Source organism: Dryobates pubescens, chromosome 21 (assembly GCF_014839835.1).
Source record: "Dryobates pubescens isolate bDryPub1 chromosome 21, bDryPub1.pri, whole genome shotgun sequence".
NCBI classification, from domain to species: domain Eukaryota; kingdom Metazoa; phylum Chordata; class Aves; order Piciformes; family Picidae; genus Dryobates; species Dryobates pubescens.
The window spans coordinates 15,877,216-15,895,448 of record NC_071632.1 but is presented as its reverse complement, the minus strand read 5'-3'; the positions used below and the strand labels follow the sequence as shown (position 1 = coordinate 15,895,448).

General features: G+C 45.6%; 1 protein-coding gene across 1 annotated transcript in view; it reads right to left on the bottom strand.

Annotated features, from left to right (window-relative positions):
- ACVR2B (activin A receptor type 2B) overlaps nucleotides 1-7,077 on the bottom strand; it is a 97,989-nt gene extending 90,912 nt beyond the window's left edge. The window contains exon 1 of the mRNA XM_054171306.1: nucleotides 6,953-7,077. Coding sequence (XP_054027281.1) covers nucleotides 6,953-7,004 — 52 coding nt within the window. The 5' untranslated portion in view covers nucleotides 7,005-7,077. The remainder of the gene's footprint in view (nucleotides 1-6,952) is intronic.
- Nucleotides 7,078-18,233: the final 11,156 nt, after the last annotated feature.

Below are 18,233 nucleotides of genomic sequence, written 5' to 3'. Positions count from 1 at the left end.
TACCAAAATCTCAGAGAAGTAGTTCCTGCCATGGAAGAGGTGGGAACACCTTGCAAACTTTGGTTATGCCCCATAATCTATGTACTATAGGCACAGGCTGCAAATATCCACAGATAAACATTTTACTTTTAACAGTTCATGTGCAAACCTTTTAACAGGCTCATTTCAGCTCCTTAACGTACCTGTGCTTCTCAAAACCATCAGAGAGCCAAAATATGGTGCTTCAGGTCAGGGCTGCCTCCTGCCCAGCACCTGCAAGGCAACCTCGACTGCACTCAGCCTGGTGTCCTCCTCCGATCAACCTCCGATCACAGAGCTCCCTAAACTCCGAAACCAAATCTGGGATGAAATGGCACACCAAGCTGGGAATTGCAGAATTATTAATGAGAATTTGGTAATTCACATCCTGCCCTGGCGGAGCACAAACAGGCTCACTCCTTCCGCGGTTTCTTTCATATTGAAATTTACAAACCTGCCTGTGTGAGACAGTCCCTGCTTGGGGGAAACCCAAGCTAAGAGAAAAGGATGTTCTCTGGGAGCAAAACCACACCAACTATCTCCAATAAAGTCACCAAAAAAAACCCACAAAACCTCCAAACACATAAGGTGGCCAGAGCTTGCTACCAGGTTAAAGCTTGATTTCTTCATGCCTGGTTCTATCCGGTACAGAAATACTTCTTCATGCAGCTATTTTTTTACTATAGTTACAAAATATTTGGTGTGACCTTGGGTGAGCCACTTGACGGTGCAGCAGGGAGCACTTGCAGACAGTAAGTAACATTTTCTCATGCTTGGCCCCTCTGCTCCATGTTTTTGAGGCAGAAACCTCCTCTCCACAAACAGCACTTTGCAAAAGAGTCGAATTTTTCAAGGCATCTAGAAATCAGCAACATGTGTTTTTCTTAAGTAGCATGATGGACCAATGCCACATGCAATAACATAATCAGAGGAACAAGACTCAAATACTAGCAAAGTAAGAGGCACTTGTGTGCTGGAGAGAAGCATATTATTATTTTACAGTGTACACTGACAATTGCTGCTCTTGAGTTTGAATTGAAGTTATACTGTAGTAAAGGAGGAAGATGACAGAGAGAAAAGAACATGAAATTGGTGAAAAAGACCAACAGTTATATTCAAATCTAAGCATAAAATGTGCTGGGTCTGCAGAATGCAGGCAGCGTGTTTCATCTTTAATTTACTTCTCTGCCCCTCTGACTTCAGTGGCTCTAAGAAAACTTGCAAGGAAGATTTGGGGTGAGAAATTATGTATATTTTTTCAATGTACCTTAAAGGAACAAATGGCTACAGAGACACAAAATTATTTCAGAACAAAGTAATAATGAAGAGAAGAGATTAGACGTTAGTTGATCCTCAGTGGTTAATGGAGGGGAAAGACAGGGGAGAGGGGAGCTTATACTGGTGAATGCTTCGACCACAAACACCTCTCTTAAACACATCCAATTTCACTGATGTGAAAATCTCCACATGAAGGAACAGGCGAAAAAGAGCTTAAGTAGGAACAGGGTGCAGAATGCCAAGTGCTACACTGAATAATTCAGATCCAGGCAGCGCTATTGGCCAGGCAAGAAAATCACACCCCCCTGCTAGTTTTAAAATCAAAGGCCAAGGAGGGATAAAAGAGAAAGACAACACCTCTTTAAAGCAAAGATTACCGCTGTGGTTCCCATTTCCCAACTTCCCACAATGTTTTGTTAGCAGGAGAGTGTGGAGCCAGGGTGCTGTGGTAGTGCTAAGGCAGGGCACCACGCTACCCGCATCCCTGCTTGCAGCTGGCCATGGAAAGCATCTCCGCCTTTCTGACACCACTCCTTCAGTCCAACAGCAAGAGAAAACCAACTCTGAAGCACGTATCATCCAACCCTGACTTCAAAAGAGCTACCTTCACAAGACTTAATTATTCAGTCCATAAGCAGTTCTTCAGGCACCAAAGTGCAGGAGGGTAAGAGCCCATCAGGGCTTTCACTTGGGTCTTGATTACCACTTAACTCAACCAGGTCCTCTTCCCTGCCTCTGCCCTTCCCAACTTACAGAAACACTTCAACACTGGCTGACACAACTGGATGCACAGATTTGTAGGTGAGGGACAGGAGGCACCATGCAGAGAGGCCATGCCCCCAGCACTGGGTAGAGTACTAGCTTGGGAAGAGGCATCCAGGAAATCACATTGCCTTGGCTACATAGAGACAGAAATGGGGGTTATCAAGTTGCTTCCACAACTTTTAGACTACAATTATTACATTAAGTTTGAAATAACTGCCCTGGGTGTGTTTGGTAGAAAGGCATGATATTTTATGTGGTTTGAAAGACATAGTGCTACTAAAATCCCCTTTAACTCTGACTAACAGCAGCTCCACATGGTCAACTCCTATTAAATTTAACAAATGCTTCTGAAAGTAGGCCCTGAAATATGACAACCAAAACACCTTCCACAAAAAGGCCCAAAAGTGGAGTAACTCTGACTTCTATTCTGTTTTTAAAGTGTCCTGGCTTTCTAGGAACAGGCATCATGTGGACAGAGCACACATGGCAGGTGCCCAGCCTCAAACCATCTCTTCCTCCGCCTCCTTCACTCTCAGTAAATTAACATAAGCATCCCTTGGCTCTTTTTACACCTGCAACACCTCGCAGCAGAACCCACCCCACACACAGGCAGGATGCAAATCACAGCATCAAAAATTCTTACACTGGTCCTGTCATCCCATCACTAACTCTCCAAAAGCTGCTGTTCTTCCATCTCAACCTGTGTGCTGGTACTGCTTCCCAAAACTGGTGAAGCCAGGTTGATCTGCAAAACAAGGAGTGTGTGCGTGGTGGGGAAGGAAGGAAAATGGTGGGAGAGAACAAAAACAAAAGAAAAGAAAAGAAAAAAAAAGGTTGGGGGGAGGGAAAGAGAAAAGTGAGGTTGCCCCGTTTCTTTCTTCTCTACCATCTATTCAGTGGCAGCAGGGGAGGTCTACAACTGTTGCATCACATAAAGCACAAAAAAACCTGACAAGCGTGTTTAGGCTGACGGAGACCAGAGTGGACAGGAGGCTGGTGACAGCTCAAATGCACGGCGTAAGAGACCTCTGCTTTAATTGGCCATTTCTTACTATCTCATCACTCGAGCAGGAGCAGTAGAGCCTGGATGGGCTGCTCAAAGATAAGAAATGGCAGCAATTTCAGCATGTAAATACTTTAGCTAACTACCCAGTCTCGGGTTAGACTCATTCTGGTCCAGGGATACTGAATTTTTAACCTCGCCTAATCTATAAAAAACCGACACCAAAGAAAAGGTACAGGAGATGCTTTGAAATGGAGCAGGGGGGAGAAAAGAGGGAGATGCTAAACCACAGGCTGTGCAGGACCTGGAGTGGTGTTTATAAATAATGCCACTAAAAATAATACACTCTGCACTTGCATCTCTAACATAGCATTTTCTTCTCCACGGAACTGTGACAATGGTTATCTCTGAGGTGCAATTATCTAGATTTGATGACAGATTAAAAAAATATATATATCCCTAACACCTGTTCAAGAGTTTTGTGTTTTTAAAGGCCATTGCCATTAACCTTGGGCCATGCACTTCATTGTGTTTAATTAGCAAGCTAATGAAGCCAGTTTTATTCCATTTCTCAAGCACAAGAGGATAAATACAAGACAGTGAAAGGGGGAGTCCAGATCCATTTGCAGCACAGTTCACTGCTTCGTGGCATTACTTAAACTTGTACCAAAATAAAAAGCAATGTAATGGCTCAGGGAAAATGTGGTAGCACGCATTCTGCAAGACCAATCCTTTTACACCTTCTGTATTTTCTAAAGCTCATAGATTAAAACATGATTTCTGAACATTTGGGCTGCAGAAAATTTGCAAACAAAAGGCTAAAAATGAACATAATGTTTTCCTCAATGAATCCTCAGTATTCCAAAAACTAAGCCTAACAGATTTTTGGGGGGTTTTGTGGGTTTTTTTTTTAAAGAATGGCAGCCCGTGCTTGCTTTGTTACAGCCAAGGTAGCGATGAGAAGCATCAACAATGGAGGTCAAGCGATTTTTGAAAAGCCCACCACTTTCACACAGTCCTAACATGTACACACACAAAAGACATACTCCAAACAGAGCCCAGTGCAATGAATCCCAGCCACACATTGCAACTTTGGGTACTGGAGGCTTCCGTTATATTTGGGGGGGGAGGGGGGGGGAATTGTTTTGTTTTGACTGAACAGCTTTAGGAAAAACTGGACAACGAAGACCACATTGATAAATACTCATCAATATCACAAGAAAGGCAGAAAAGGTTTTAAAAGAGAGGGAGGGGTTTACAGAATTGTTGATGCACTGATTTAATGCTTCATGGGGACCTTTCCAAATAATCAGAATTGCATTAATTTTCTAGGGCTTCTTCATTGTATTTTCAGGGGGTTGGAAAAAGTCAGCATAGGTATGCCCTATCAGATTATCCTTTTCATAACATCATATATATATATATGAAGCTTTCACAGTTAATTTCTAAAGCAATATTTTCCCCCCCTCTAACTTAGATTTTTGCCACTACAGGCACACAGCCATAGGATCAGGTTAAAAAAAAAAAAAAAAGGCAACCAAAACCAACCAACCAAACAACAAAAACAACAAAACCAGAACAACCAAAACCCCAACCCCATAACCAAAACAAAAACAACAACAAAAAAACACCAACCCGGAAGCCATCTCTTTTATTGGATCACCCGAGATAAAAGGATTCCAAGATATATGGAAAGAAAATACATTGACCATAAATCTCCTTTATGCACATAATAGAATTTTCCAGCCAAGAGAGCTGTTGTGATGATAGCAACGCCGAGCACCACGAATACTGATGGCAACACCCCCCCACCCCCAGCCCGCTCCTTCCAAAATACCTGCTTTCCCTCAGCCCTGCTATGTAAATACGAGCCTGCACAGCCCCCTTTCCTAACACATGGAAACAAAGCTGCGTACAAGTGTCCCAGCGATCAGATCAAAAAGACCAAGCTGGCTTTGCTCACCATCAAATTGACTTATTTCATTTATTTCCTTTTTTTTTTCTTTCTTTCTTTCCCTTCTCCTTTTTTCCTGCCTGCTTCTTTCTTATTGCCTGCCTGCCTCCCTCCAGCCCCCCCCCCCCCCCCTTTCCCAACTCACACTTTCAGTGTGATTTAAAAAACCGTAATAAAGCGATGGCACTGTTTCTAATGCCAAAGGCAGGCGGTGGCAGCGCATATTTAATGGGCACTCGGAACAAAGGAAGCCCGGCTGCAGGAGAGCCCTGGGGCCGGCTCAGCCGCCCGCTCTTCCCGGCCTCGCCGGGCAGCCCCTTCCCCGGGGCAGGGTAGGGGGCACAACGGGAGCCCCCCTCCCCTTACACAAACACACACACACTCTCACCCGCTTTGCAATACAATGAAGCCGAGGGGAACTCCCCGGCTGCCCATCGCAGAGTGAGGAAAGGGCACGGCTGCAGCATCGCTGCCTCCCACACCCTGCTCCCGGGAAGCCGTCGGCCACAAACAGACACCCCCACCCTACCCCCACCCCCCTTCAGCATCCCCCCACCCTTTCCCCCGCTAGCCTCCCCTCCGGGCTGGGAAATGGAGGTAACGTAACAAGTTACTGCCCAGCACTGGGGCGGGGGACGACAATCTCAGCCCTTGAGGCGGAGGGAGGGGGGTGTCTCACGGAGGTCGTGGTGACCAGGCAAGGGGGGATGGGGGGGCGGGGGGGGGAAGGAGGGACACGACACGAAATTGCTGTCGCCCCGGTTTCTCCTGGGGAACATGCAGCAATAATAAAAAGGAAAGGAGAAAAAAATATTAATAATTTAAAATAAAAACAGGGACGTACAATGGGGAGCGTGGGGATTTCAAGAGTGGCTGCATTTTCAGTGCTGGGGGAGGGGGACAAAAGGGGTCTGACCCCTCCTGCCTCCTGAAAGCTGCGGGATGGGGCACCCGACTGAGAAACCCCCCGACCTCTGAGCACTGCCCGGGTGCTCCCTCCTGCTCCCCCGGCCATGCCCGGGCTTTCAACGAACTTCCACCCGCGTCCCTCAAAAAAACGCGCTCCCCGAAGCTTGGAGCTGAAGTTTGGGAACCAGCCCAGTTCCATCAGTGAAATGGGATATACACAAAACGAACGTGATACATACAAAACAAACACACCTCTCCGCCACAAAAGCCTCCTCTCGGGAGATGCTCCCCCGGGCACCACCACCCTCCCGCACACCCCCTTTTCCCCAACTTTCTCTCAGCTCCCCGGAGCGCCAAATGGCTCGTTTCGTGCAAAAAGGCAAATCTCGACGGGACCGCGGCGACCCAGCGGGTTGCGGGCAAACTGGGGTGGGGGAAGAGTCCCATCAAGGCTGGGGGGGAGGGGTCCCCTCCACCTCCCCGGGCTACACAAGCGCAGCCCGGCAGGAGCGGGGTGCACACATGGCCACTACCTGAGCGGCTCCGCACCATTTCAGAGCAAGCCCCCAGGTCTCCTCTCGCTGCTCCCAACTTCTATCCCCTCCAGCCTCGGTAACCTCCCCGGCTTCTCTCACTCCGGCAGCACCCGCCTAGAAGTAAATGCCCATTTTTGTAAAGTTTCCTCGATATCGCGCTGTGTTTACATTGCCACTAATTCCCACAGGCTGCCTGAAGGGAACAAAAAGCAGCACGGAAAGGCTCGTCCTGCAAGCAGCGAAAAAACGGAGGGAAAGGGGAAATGAGAGGGTGAAAAGGCACAGAAAGAAATTACAGAAATCATAATAATAAAGAAAATTAGGGAGATCACAGCGCTGGGTTATCCCCCAGTTTGCAGGCTCGCTGGTTGCCCTGCTCTGCTCTGTTTTAGGGGGTGGTTGCAAATAATTGCACGGCCCATTCAATTCTGCATTTGGAGAGACGACCGTAAGCCCGAGCGGGAGGTAAACACACTGAAATGCTCTTACCTGCACAGAAAGTTCCACAAAGCAAGGCGAAAGTCAGCCACGAAGCAATCATATTCCTTTACTTTCTTCTCCTCGTGTGCTCCTCTATCCCCAAGGGAAACAAAATAATAAAAATAAAAAGATCGAGAGAGTGAAAGAAGCGGGGAGAAGCGAGGCTCTGCCCTCTCTCTCGCTTAAAAAGAAAAAAACAAAAAAATCCTGAAAAAATAAAGAAGGGGAGGGAGGGAAGGGGAAAAAAAATCGGATTTAATTCCTTCGCAGTTGCAAAATGTATCCAGTGGAGAGGAACAGCCCCAGACGGTTCGACCTGCTCCTGCCTGGCCCCGGCGTTTGCTCCCGAGCTTTCCAAGAGTTTCTTTCCCTGGGCTTTTGTGCTGGGAGCGCGGCGTGCACCACACACCGACTCCCCCCCCTCCTCCTCCTCCTCCACCTCCTCCTCCTCCTCCCAACCCAGCCCCTCCGGCTCCCCCAGCAGCAGGGGCGAGCACACACTGCCGTGTGCGCGCACAATCCTCCCCCCTCCCCCCCTCCCTTCCGTTGCAATGCACGCGCAGCCCCGCGCAATGCACGCGCATCGGTGTGCAAGGAGTGTCGCGGACAGAGATACATGCACGCACACACACATACACACGGACGGACGGAGATACTCCGCAAACCACACAAGCTCTCAGCACCGGCGGCAGCGAAACTTTGGAAGGTTACGGACCCCGCATCCAGGACGGCTGCGGAGCGTCAGGCAAGAGTCTGCGGAGGAGGCGCGGAACGGGCGCGGAGCGGCGTTGGGAGGCTGGTGGCGTTGGGGGGCCGAGCCGCGGCATCGCGGGCTGCGCGGGGCGCGGAGCGAGGGGGCGGCGGGAGCAGAGGCTGGGGTGGGAGCTGCCAGGGGCATGGGAAGGAAAAGAAGAGAGAAACAAGGCAGGAAGGAAAAAAAAAGGCGGGAGGGGGGAGGTTTGTTGTGGTGTTTTGTTTTTGTTTTGATATTTTTTAAATAATTAAAATATATATATATATAAAAAAAAATCCTGAACCGAGTCCAAAATGGCTTCTAAAAAAAGGGAGAAGCCAAAGCGGAGCCAGCGGGGGAAACCCGGATGTTTGATACAAAGAGGCTGGAGGGGGGCGGAGCGGCGCGGGGGCTCCGCGGCCGCTGAGTGGGGAGCGGCGCTGCCCATCACGGCCGCGCCCCGCGAAGTAACGCGCACCGCCAGCGGGGAGTCCTAGGGGGAGGCTCCTGGGGGTCTTCGGGGAAGGAGGGTGAAGCCGTCGCAGCCTCTCGGGGAAAGGGGGTGACGCCGGCTTCCCAAGGGAGGGAGCAGCGCCGTTCCCCCCGGGGTTAAGAATAAACCGTGTCCGTGTGCAAAAAAAAACAAAACCAAAACAAAACCAAAACCAACATCCTTCTCTTCCAGGCTGGTGAGAGCGGGTTTTACCTGCCCCGGACCCCCCTGCACCCCAAAAAAAGTCCCTGACCCCAAGATGATGCAGGAGTGATGTGTCAGGAACAGGGTCCAAGGGTGCCAGGACTGTAGGGGCACCTCAGCAGAATCTATTGCCAGGGTTCCAGGAATCAAACTGTCTCCACAATGTATTTTTATTCTATCTAATACGGCACTAGGGAGTATCAAAGGAATATTAAGGGGAAAGAGAACGAAGGGAAGATACTGAAGTTGGGTCATTCCCAAGACTTTGGGTTTGCAAGGTCCACTGACTCATCTGGAGAAAGGGCTGTGGCACTTGAACACTCACTGTGTGGCAGCAGGGCTCCTGCATAGGGTGGTGGATCTCAGGTCAGCTCCCTCTGATTTGTAAGGCTGAAAATATTTCTTAAACCATTTGGCTTTTCCCTCTGGAGAGAGATAAGAGCAAATATGAATCATTCTTTTAGAAGTTTGAGAAGAGTTTGTTCCAGGAATAAATATGTCTATCTTTTTGCATTAAGAAGTTCTCAGGAAACTTTGGGAGGCTTTTCTGTTGTTTTGTTGTTGTTTTTTTTTTTTAATAAGGATTTGTAACCTCTCTGAAGCTGAAGACTTTTTTTCTTTAAACAAATACAGCATTTGTGTAACAAGGTCTTAATTGTGAATGGTACAGCTGCAATAAACTGATTAACAGCATCACTCATGGCATCATACCTCATATGTTTGCTATAAGTAACGAGCAATACGTCGGCAGGGATATAGTGATTGAGACTTTAACCACGATGCTCTGGGTGGAAAATTACAGGTAACAAGCATAACAACAGCCAGTGCAATTTGTAAAGCTGCAAAAAAAATGCTTAAAAATGATTTTTTTGAGGAAAAAGCAGGAAAAAATACCCACAAACAACTAGTGCTGGGCAAGTGCGTGGGCACAGAAAAAAAGCAAGGCGGGTTAATGTCACCCAGCTAGTCAAATAAAAGACAAAAAATAAGAAGGAAATGTGTCTGTCAAAGGGATGGGTCAGGGGTGATCCCTATTTATACAGAAACAAGCACAAGCAGGATTTGGTTTGTGGTTCTTTTTCTTTGTGTGGATGCAGCACAGACTGATATTTTCACTGGACACTTGAGGAACAAATCACAGAGTGCAGAGTGCAAAAGGCAAGGCAAAACAGTGGTCAAAGGAAAAGTAAATGTTCTGGCGATGGGTTACAGCGGCTCAGGATGCATTTGGAGCCTGAAGTGAAGAGGCAAATAATGCATCAATATTTCCTGTAAGGCTGCTTTTTAAAGTTGGAAGCAAATAATGAGCCAATATTTCTGCTTAGTTCATTCCAAAAATAAGTTCTTAAACAGCTACCAAGTGGCTGAAGTATGGATAAAAGTGTGTGGTGATAAAATACAGCTCAATCTTTTACTGTACCAGCATCCTCACAATTAACTGGAATGAGACACTTAGCTCATGCCAAGAGAACAGCCCTCAGGAGCGGGCAGCATGGCCAGCGTAGCAATAGGTTGGGCTGCATCCGTGGCCAGGCTGAAACGCTCCCTGGCCAACACTGCTCCTATTTTTAATCACTGCGCTATGAAAAGCCTCATTTCACAGTACCTGAATTTGTGCTTTACAGGCAGAGAGACCTGGGAGCACGTTTGTCACGCGGCTGTCATCGCTTTTGAGGAAATGGGCCCAGCACTCTTTGGATGTTGTCCTAAAGCCACCCAATAGCGTGGCCTTTTGCGCTAGGACAGCAGGCTGCTGCAGGGTGCAAGCCATGCTGCAAAGAGTAAAGCAACAGGGAGCCAGACCCTGCATAATATTTGGGATAAACCATACCCTGAGCTTTCATTTATGAAATTGCAGTCTGCCTTGCTTACGTTATTTCCTGGGGAGATTTTTCACCCTCCTGAAAAGCTAAAATGTTTTCTCTGCTTGCAACATAAAAGCCCAGGAATGAGTATTGTCACTGGAGATAATGTTACAGCCTTAGCAAGATGACACTTAAAAACTTCCTCAGCCTCCAAGAATTTCGGAAATGCTGGTGAACAACAGTAGCAAGTGTTAAGAGCAGGCAGTGCTTGCAAGAAGTGCCCTTACAAGCGGTGTTTTCAAGGGCTTTTTTCTCTTTCCAGTTATCATTAGAGCTCGCACGGCTCAGACCATTTTTAAATAATTACACTTAACAAAAAAAAAAAAAACCCTCCTGTGCTAAAATAAATTTCAGCTTAAGATGGTTTTATGCTTTGTAGCTTCATATGACACTCAATCTTACTGGTGTGACTGTTGTAACAAGTCAAATTCATGTATTTTGATACCCTGCACTTGATAAAGATACTTGGATCACTTAAGCCTGTACAAAACTGCAGCGCTCGCGTGTCATTTATCTTAAAATCCTATTGTAGCTCTCGTGAAATGTAATTTCTTCAGTGAATGGGAATTTATATTGACAGAGGTGTTATAAAACATGGAAAACACTGGGGGAAAGGGACACGACGTTTCCTTTATCTCTTCAAGTATTCACTAAGGGGGATTTATTTTTCAGCTCAGTGTTGCTTCGTTGCAGGTTACAGAGTGCTGGTGCAATTAAAAGGGACCCATTTCCAGGCTTCGTAAGGCAAATTTGCATTGCTTGCAACAGGTGAGAAATGTGTGCTGCAGCCCCAAGACAGCACAGCCACCTTGTCCAGAGGCTGCAGTTTCTGTATCAGTTCCTAGAGCTGCTTGTTGGAAATCACTCAGCCTAAAGAAACTCCTGGGATCCCAGCCTCTGCCTTCCCCTTTCAAAATGCATGGGTAAGAATAAAACAATTTATATTCATAACCTTGTGTAAATAAATTGTCATTTTAGCTACGCATTTTATTGTAATTAAGCACTTCCCAATAATAAACAGCCCACACTATGAAGCAGTTTCTTAATATAACGGTAAGCTCTCAGTTGTAAGCAGAATTGAGAAGCTTTTAAAAGCACAGACCAGTTAGTAGAGCAGGGAAATGTTGCATGGTTTTCAACATGTGGGGGGAAAAAAGGGGGGGTTGATAAAGAATTTTATCCTTATCTTCAAGAAATGCCATTGCTGTGTGGTCAGTATCTCACCTGCAGAGTTTCTCAGTACGATTTTTACCCAGTATTAGCCTGACTGCTCCTGGTGGCTCTGCCTAACTGGAGGAAACAGACCTGAGACAGATTTAAACCTTCCCCAGCTTTCTAAGGACTCACTGCTGTCACCTCTCCATAATGCAGCTACAATTAACTTTGCTGGAATTTCTATATTTGAAGCAGCTTTAAATTGGAGCCTGAACTTCCAGACGTGGATGCAGATGGGCTTTGCTACTGTCTGTATGAGCCCTTGGTTTTGCACTAAAAAAACCCACCCATGCTGACAAATCTGCCCTTTGCAGTCTGGCTTTAGGGTGGCCAGTAAAAATAGTGGTGATATGGCAGACAGAATGGGTCCTCAACTATATGAAGGTATTTTTTGATAGCTTTTCTTAGCTCCAGACTAAAGAGCAAGGCATCAAATGTTGATACATTAGGAAGGAATATACCAAGCAAGAGGATCAGTTACTGAGATGCCCACAAACTGGCAGTTTTGCCACTCTCCAGAATTTGAACTTTTCCCTTGGTTTTCAGTTGTATCTCAATTAAAGTGTAAATAGCAGCAACTGGCACATGTCAGCTGTTGTCAGAGCCATATGCCAAAGCTTTGTTCAGGTTAGATCTCTAGCTTAGCTTTACTCATCTGTGGATTTTGTTAGGACTTCTGGGGCATAGCTCATTATTTTTACTGCTGTAACCAGCAGAGTCGTCATATAATTATTTCCCATTAAATCCAGGAGAACTTGTCTGGTCCATTGGGTGGGGAACTTAATTGCAGTAAGCCTCTGGAGGACAGTTGGCGCTGGATGGTAGTGGTACTGTTATGTAAGCCACCCCAAAAAAAGGAATCCAGGCTCTGATCCATACCCCAAAGTCATACCAGCTCACTGGGAACTAAAGCATGCCCACACTCAAGTTGGAGACTTCTATGCTCAGACAAGAAGGATTATGGCCATCATATGACTAACTCTGCAATGACAGCGTGTGCTTAATTGGTAAAGGGCTGCATTTTCTATCTTTTTATAACCCAGGACATAGTGTCACAGAATCACAGAGTCAAAAGTATGCCTGATGTTTGAGGTTGCTTCCAGGTGTTTCCTTTATTGAGATTCATTGTACTTAAAATGACTGTGGCCACTGGCTTTGTCTTATGCCCTTAAGTGCTATTGTTTTTTTTTAGTGATGAGAAACCAGCATTCAGATTCCCTTGAAACACCAGGCTGTGCTGCTCTTGCAGCTCTCAGAGGGACTTCCGTGAACCTCGGGTACGAAAGCTTCAGCTGTTGCAAAAGCCAGTGGCCAGGAGGCAAGAGAAGCCCAGTACTGGTGCAAGCAGACTACAGTACCAAACTTCAGACATACATTTTAATGTTCTGTTTTCAAGCTCTCTGCCTCAGTTTCCCTGTAAAATACACCTACAGCGTTGGTGTTGCTTAGCTCCTTAAAAAATAAATACCTCACTTCTGAGAGTGCATGTTGCAGTGAAATGAAGTCAGTGTATCATAAACCCAGTGGAAGGAAGATGTTTCTACCAGATGATGGTACTTAACCACTCAAACAGATTACCAAGTGGCATGGCAGCAAAATCCCTTCTGCTTGAAATGTTTAAGACTGCCCGGGTGCCTGTCAGGAAAATATGCTCCCAAATTGGTGGCAGCAACACCAGAATTGCATCTTGGTAACAATCCTGGCGACTGTGACAGCTTCCAGTAATGGCAACCTATTAATCTCTTGCTTTGTGCCCATGAAGTGCTCTTTTTCCCATGAAGCACTCTGTCCTCCTTCCATTAAAAGCTGAAAGTAAATAAATATAGGTCCCATCATTTTGCTTGCATAGAGGTTATCTGCAGAGCCTCAGTGTGAGATGGACAAGCAGAAAGGCGAAAGAAAATCTTCCTGTCCTTGGGGTAAGGCTAGCCAGGGAGTAATGCTGCAGTCTTGGGGCTCAGAATAGCATGTTTAGTCACTGCCCTTAGGCTGTTCCCTAGCCCTATGCGTTTGAGTTACCATTGCACTATACCATACAGTGTAGATATTTACCCACAGCATCTTCAGCTGTTGATGTCTTACCTGAAAATGCAATGCAAGTGTTTTAAAGTGCATATGGTGGCTACAGCAGCCTTGAGCCAAAGCCTCTTACATATCCAGCTCCCTCACCTTCTTCCCTCCTCAGGTATGTGTTTGGCAGAAGATCTTTTAAATACCAGTATTTTATTTAAAAATCTAGGATCAGGGTTTTAAAACTGGTTGCAGTTAAATTTAAACAATGGGGAGGCTCATGAGGCGGTGACATGTCTCTTTGTGAAACGGCTCTGCCTAAAAACAGCACCCACATCCTTCCTGCAGGCAGGCAGACCATACTGCAGGGTTTACTTTCACTCATCTTACCTGTGGCCTTGTGCCTCCTGACACCTTCCAGGCATGTATGGAAGGACCAATAACGTATGTCCAGGAGTGTTTGGTGTATTTTTAGAGTTCGTCCCAGATTATTGGCCTTTGTCCCAGATTTCAGTGGTTAGGGTATAAGAATGCCTGGTGGGGCTGAGTGCTTCCTGCATTGCTCTCAGGAAGATATTAATCAGGAAAAATACCCTCTCAAAGAAGACAAATAATTAAGTTTTTGTGGCAAATACTCTGCTGCCATTAGCAGAAGGTGATAAACACTCAAGACCACAGTATAAATAGAGCAAGGCAGATGTACTAAACTCTAAAGTGGAACATTACTGTGTTACACAGTATTGAGTAATGAACTGGGCATTACTAGCAAGGTAGTTTTCCTTTTGTGTTTATTTGGATCAGTTTGTTTTTACACCATAATGTGTCTGTCTCTACTACTCATCCCGGGGAAGTGCTGTTGTAAACCACCTGGAGGGAACTCATTCCACATGCTGGCAGCTGGCAATTTGCAAGTGGGGATCTAATGTTGGAAGGGATCTTCAGAACAGGACACAATCTCAAGCTGCTCCAGGGGAAGTTTAGGCTGGAGGTGAGGAGAAAGTTCTTCACAGAGAGAGTTGTTAGCCATTGGAATGTGCTGCCCAGGGAGGTGGTGGAGTTACCATCCCTGGAGGTGTTGAAGACGGGACTGGACGTGACATTTAGTGACATGGTTTGGTAGTCATGAGGTGTTGGGTGACAGGTTGGACTTGATGATCTTTGAGGTCTTTTCCAACCTTATTGATTCTATGATTCTGGTACCCTAATGCCCTTTCTCAGACCATTTCCTTAGCTTCATAGCATAGGACATGCCATGTCATAGTAAGTACAAAGAATAACAAACAGAAATCAACCGCTGGTCCACTAGTTTTGTAGAGGGACAGGAGTGACACATTGCCAGTAAAAGTGCAGGTAAAATCCTGCTGCATTCAGTCATGCCTATGAGAAGAACCTACTTCCTAACACTCCTCAGCCTTCACATCTTGGACATTTGGGCGTATTATCAGTGATAAATGTAACTATGAATGAAAGCAGCCAGCCCTGCAGGCTGTGATGTCAGGGTATTGTGGTTCCTGACTTGGGCAATGCTCCTCTGTAGATAGGAGATTTTTGTAACCAACCTCAATTTTTTTTATCTAGGTGTAGGTGTCTTGGTGTCCCCTATACTGAAATTATGGCCTTTGACAGGAAGACTGCCCTTCATGCCTTGACTTTTCTGGCCCTGTATTTACACAACCCTCTCTTGCTTCTAAAGATCACTGATACTGTTCTTTATCCTTTGTTCCCGCTTCTTAGCACAAATGAATGGCATTTGGTGGCAAAATACCAAATGCCATTCATTTGTGTCGAGAAGCAGGAACTGGCAGCAGGGAATTTATCAGTAATCCAGCAAGCAACCAATCTGTTTTCCACTTTTTGTGGCCTATCCATGCTGTGGGATGGTGCAGAGACCCTTAGTTATTCACCTACTGTAGTTTAGATGGTTGCAAGCAGCTACTAACAGCGGACTCTAAAAGAATCCAGTAATAATGGAGAGAGGAAAAGGTGGGTTTTTAAAAGAAACAAGGATGGCATGGGACAAGGATGAGAAGGGTGAAGGACATATGGCAGGGGTACTGTTTGGGGGTATTCTGGTGGCCTGGGTTCTAGCTCAAGCTTCTTCAGGATCTCTGATAGGCTTTACTTTACTTATCTCTTAAATCCTGATCAGAATGGGAACAACGGGCTTTATCCACAGAAGTAATTAAAATGTTGCACTCCCTGGCTGGGGAGTTAAAATCAATTTCTCAAAGACAAGATGAGGAGCAATTGGCCAGGCTGCTGCTGCTGTGCAGAAAAAGACCCATGGCTGCGATGCTAAATCCAGTGCTGCAAAAATCCAGCAAGCCTCTTGGGATACCTGTTCAGAGGGGACATTGCAGAAGGCATGGGACAGGCTCTCCATTCAACTTGGCAGTGGCAGAGCCTTCACTCAAGAACAATTTCAATGCCAAGGGAAAGATATGACTCAGCTGGGAAAAGCCAAAATATGTGCAAAAAGAATGACTGGAAGTGTAAAAAAACCTGCCTTTGAGGAAAGGCTTGAGAGAGAGGGAGAAGTGTTTGGTCTGAAAAGGGGACCAAGCTGAGACAAGTGAGGTTGCCAAATACATGCAAGGCTGATGTAAAGAAGGGTGGCACAACATGTCCTTGCACCTTCTGCAAATAGGGCAAGTAGAGGACTTCAGCTCCAGCAGGAATCACAAAATGTTTCAGTTGGAAAAGACATCTGACTCCAGCCATTGACCTACCACCACCATGGACATTAAACCATGTCCCAAAGTGCCATGTCTAACATTTTTTGAACTCCAGGAGAGGTGACTCCACCACCTCCCAGGGCAGCCTAATCCAATGCCTGACCACTCTTGTCATTAAATAATTTCTTTTCTAGTATACAATCTAAACATTGTCTGATTTAGGTAAGAGACCAGGGAAAAGTTTCCAGTGCTGTGGATAGTTCAGGGACATTCAGGTTATTGTGAAATTGTCACTGCAAGTGCTAGAAGGGTTGATTGGTAACTGTTGATTGTACTGGGGGTCTCTTAGATGGCTTTATTCAACTTTCTTTTCCTACTTCCTGCAGTGGCCACTGAAATCATTGGAGTTCAGCACTTCAGCATTTGGGAAGAGCTGCCACAATGGTGATCCCCTGTTTGCCATCAAGGAGACTGCAAGAGCAATAATGTGCATATTTAGCTCTTAGGATTGTAGGGGTACAGAAACAAGCCAAGAAGGAAGTGTGGCTTAACTTTAGAGCTTGGTTATTCTAGAGCATTAAAAATCCAGCTGGTCTTTGACAAGGAATTGCTACACCTGAGTGAAGCTGTTCCCTGTGAAATACTCCAAAGAAATCTCAGTTGTGATTAGTGTTGTAGAGGCACAAAGGAAATCTCATTAGAACTCACTGACCAATGATCTGTTGTAATGGGAGCAGGAGCAATTGTGAGCTCTTGGGAAAATAGTGCATCTCTCTTCTGTCCCTGTCCTCACTATCTGCTGCTACTTTAGGACACGGATTTCCTGAGAGAAGGATCTGTGCCTTCCTGCTCAGTTAGCTCTTAAGCATCACATTTTATTTGCCAGGAGACTTGAACAATGAGCAGCAAACACTTGGTCTTATTTTAAACACATGGAAACTGCAGTACAGAGAAATAAAATTACTTGTGCAGAGTCACAGAGCAATTTTGCAGCAGGGCTAGGACCAGAACCCAGTTCCCTTGCTCCCAAACCCATGTGCCAGCCTTCAGCTCTTCTTTGACCTTTAATTTTAATCATTTTCCATGGAACTCTGTTGGCCTCTTCCAGCTGACTTCCATGGGAGTAATGCCAGCTATCACATGAAGTCACTGGGAATATCAATGCAAAAGAAGCCAATATTAGATGCAAAAATAATAAATAAATAAAATAAAAGAACTGATGGAAAGGGGAAAATTGATTTTACCCAGAAAAGCAGTAAGTTCTAGTTGCCTCTTCCATAATATCATTACCCCTTTAATTTGTGCCTGGTCATAATTAAAGGGAAAAAAAAAAAAAGATTGCTAATATTAATAGTTGAAATGAATCTTGAATTTTATAATAGTGGAGGAAATGAAAGGACCAAAGTAATATTGTGTTGTTAACTGAGATTTTAATAATGATTCTGTCCTCAGTTGGTGCATTTATTCCACGGGAAGTAAATCATTAATGAAGAGGTGGGGAAAACAGTTTCATGGTGATGGATTTTTGAAAGAAAAGTTAAATTTCACTTCACTTCTGGAAGTTCTGAAATATGCCTGCAGCTCTCAAACTGAAAGATAAACACCTCAAAACTAGTCCACAAAGGTGGGATTTATCTGAGTGGCTAAGACTCCCTGGGCTAGGATGGAGCAATATACATGGCTTCTCTCTGAGAGAGCTGGGGGGAGTGGAGGAAGTAGGTTAGAGATACTGGTTTTGATGGAAAAAGGAAGGTTTTAAAGTTTAGTCTTGATTGGTTGCATTCTCATAGCTTCTTCTGAATGATGCCTGGAAAGCAGTAGGAACATTATCCTCACTCTAAATCAGAAGACTTGAAACTGGGCTTATCATACAGTTTCTGTGAACTCGTGCAAGTTCTCTTCCTGCCATGACTTTTACAGGGTATGGATGGACTCACACCACTCTCAGTGGTGTGATGGTGTTTGACTGCCAAGCTGATGAAAGACCTGTTGACCTACCCACCACTATCTTCAACCACCTCGAAGGAGTCCCAAATAAAGGGCTCCATGGAGCAGCATCTCATTTCACACCAAGGTCCCTGATTCAAAATGCCAA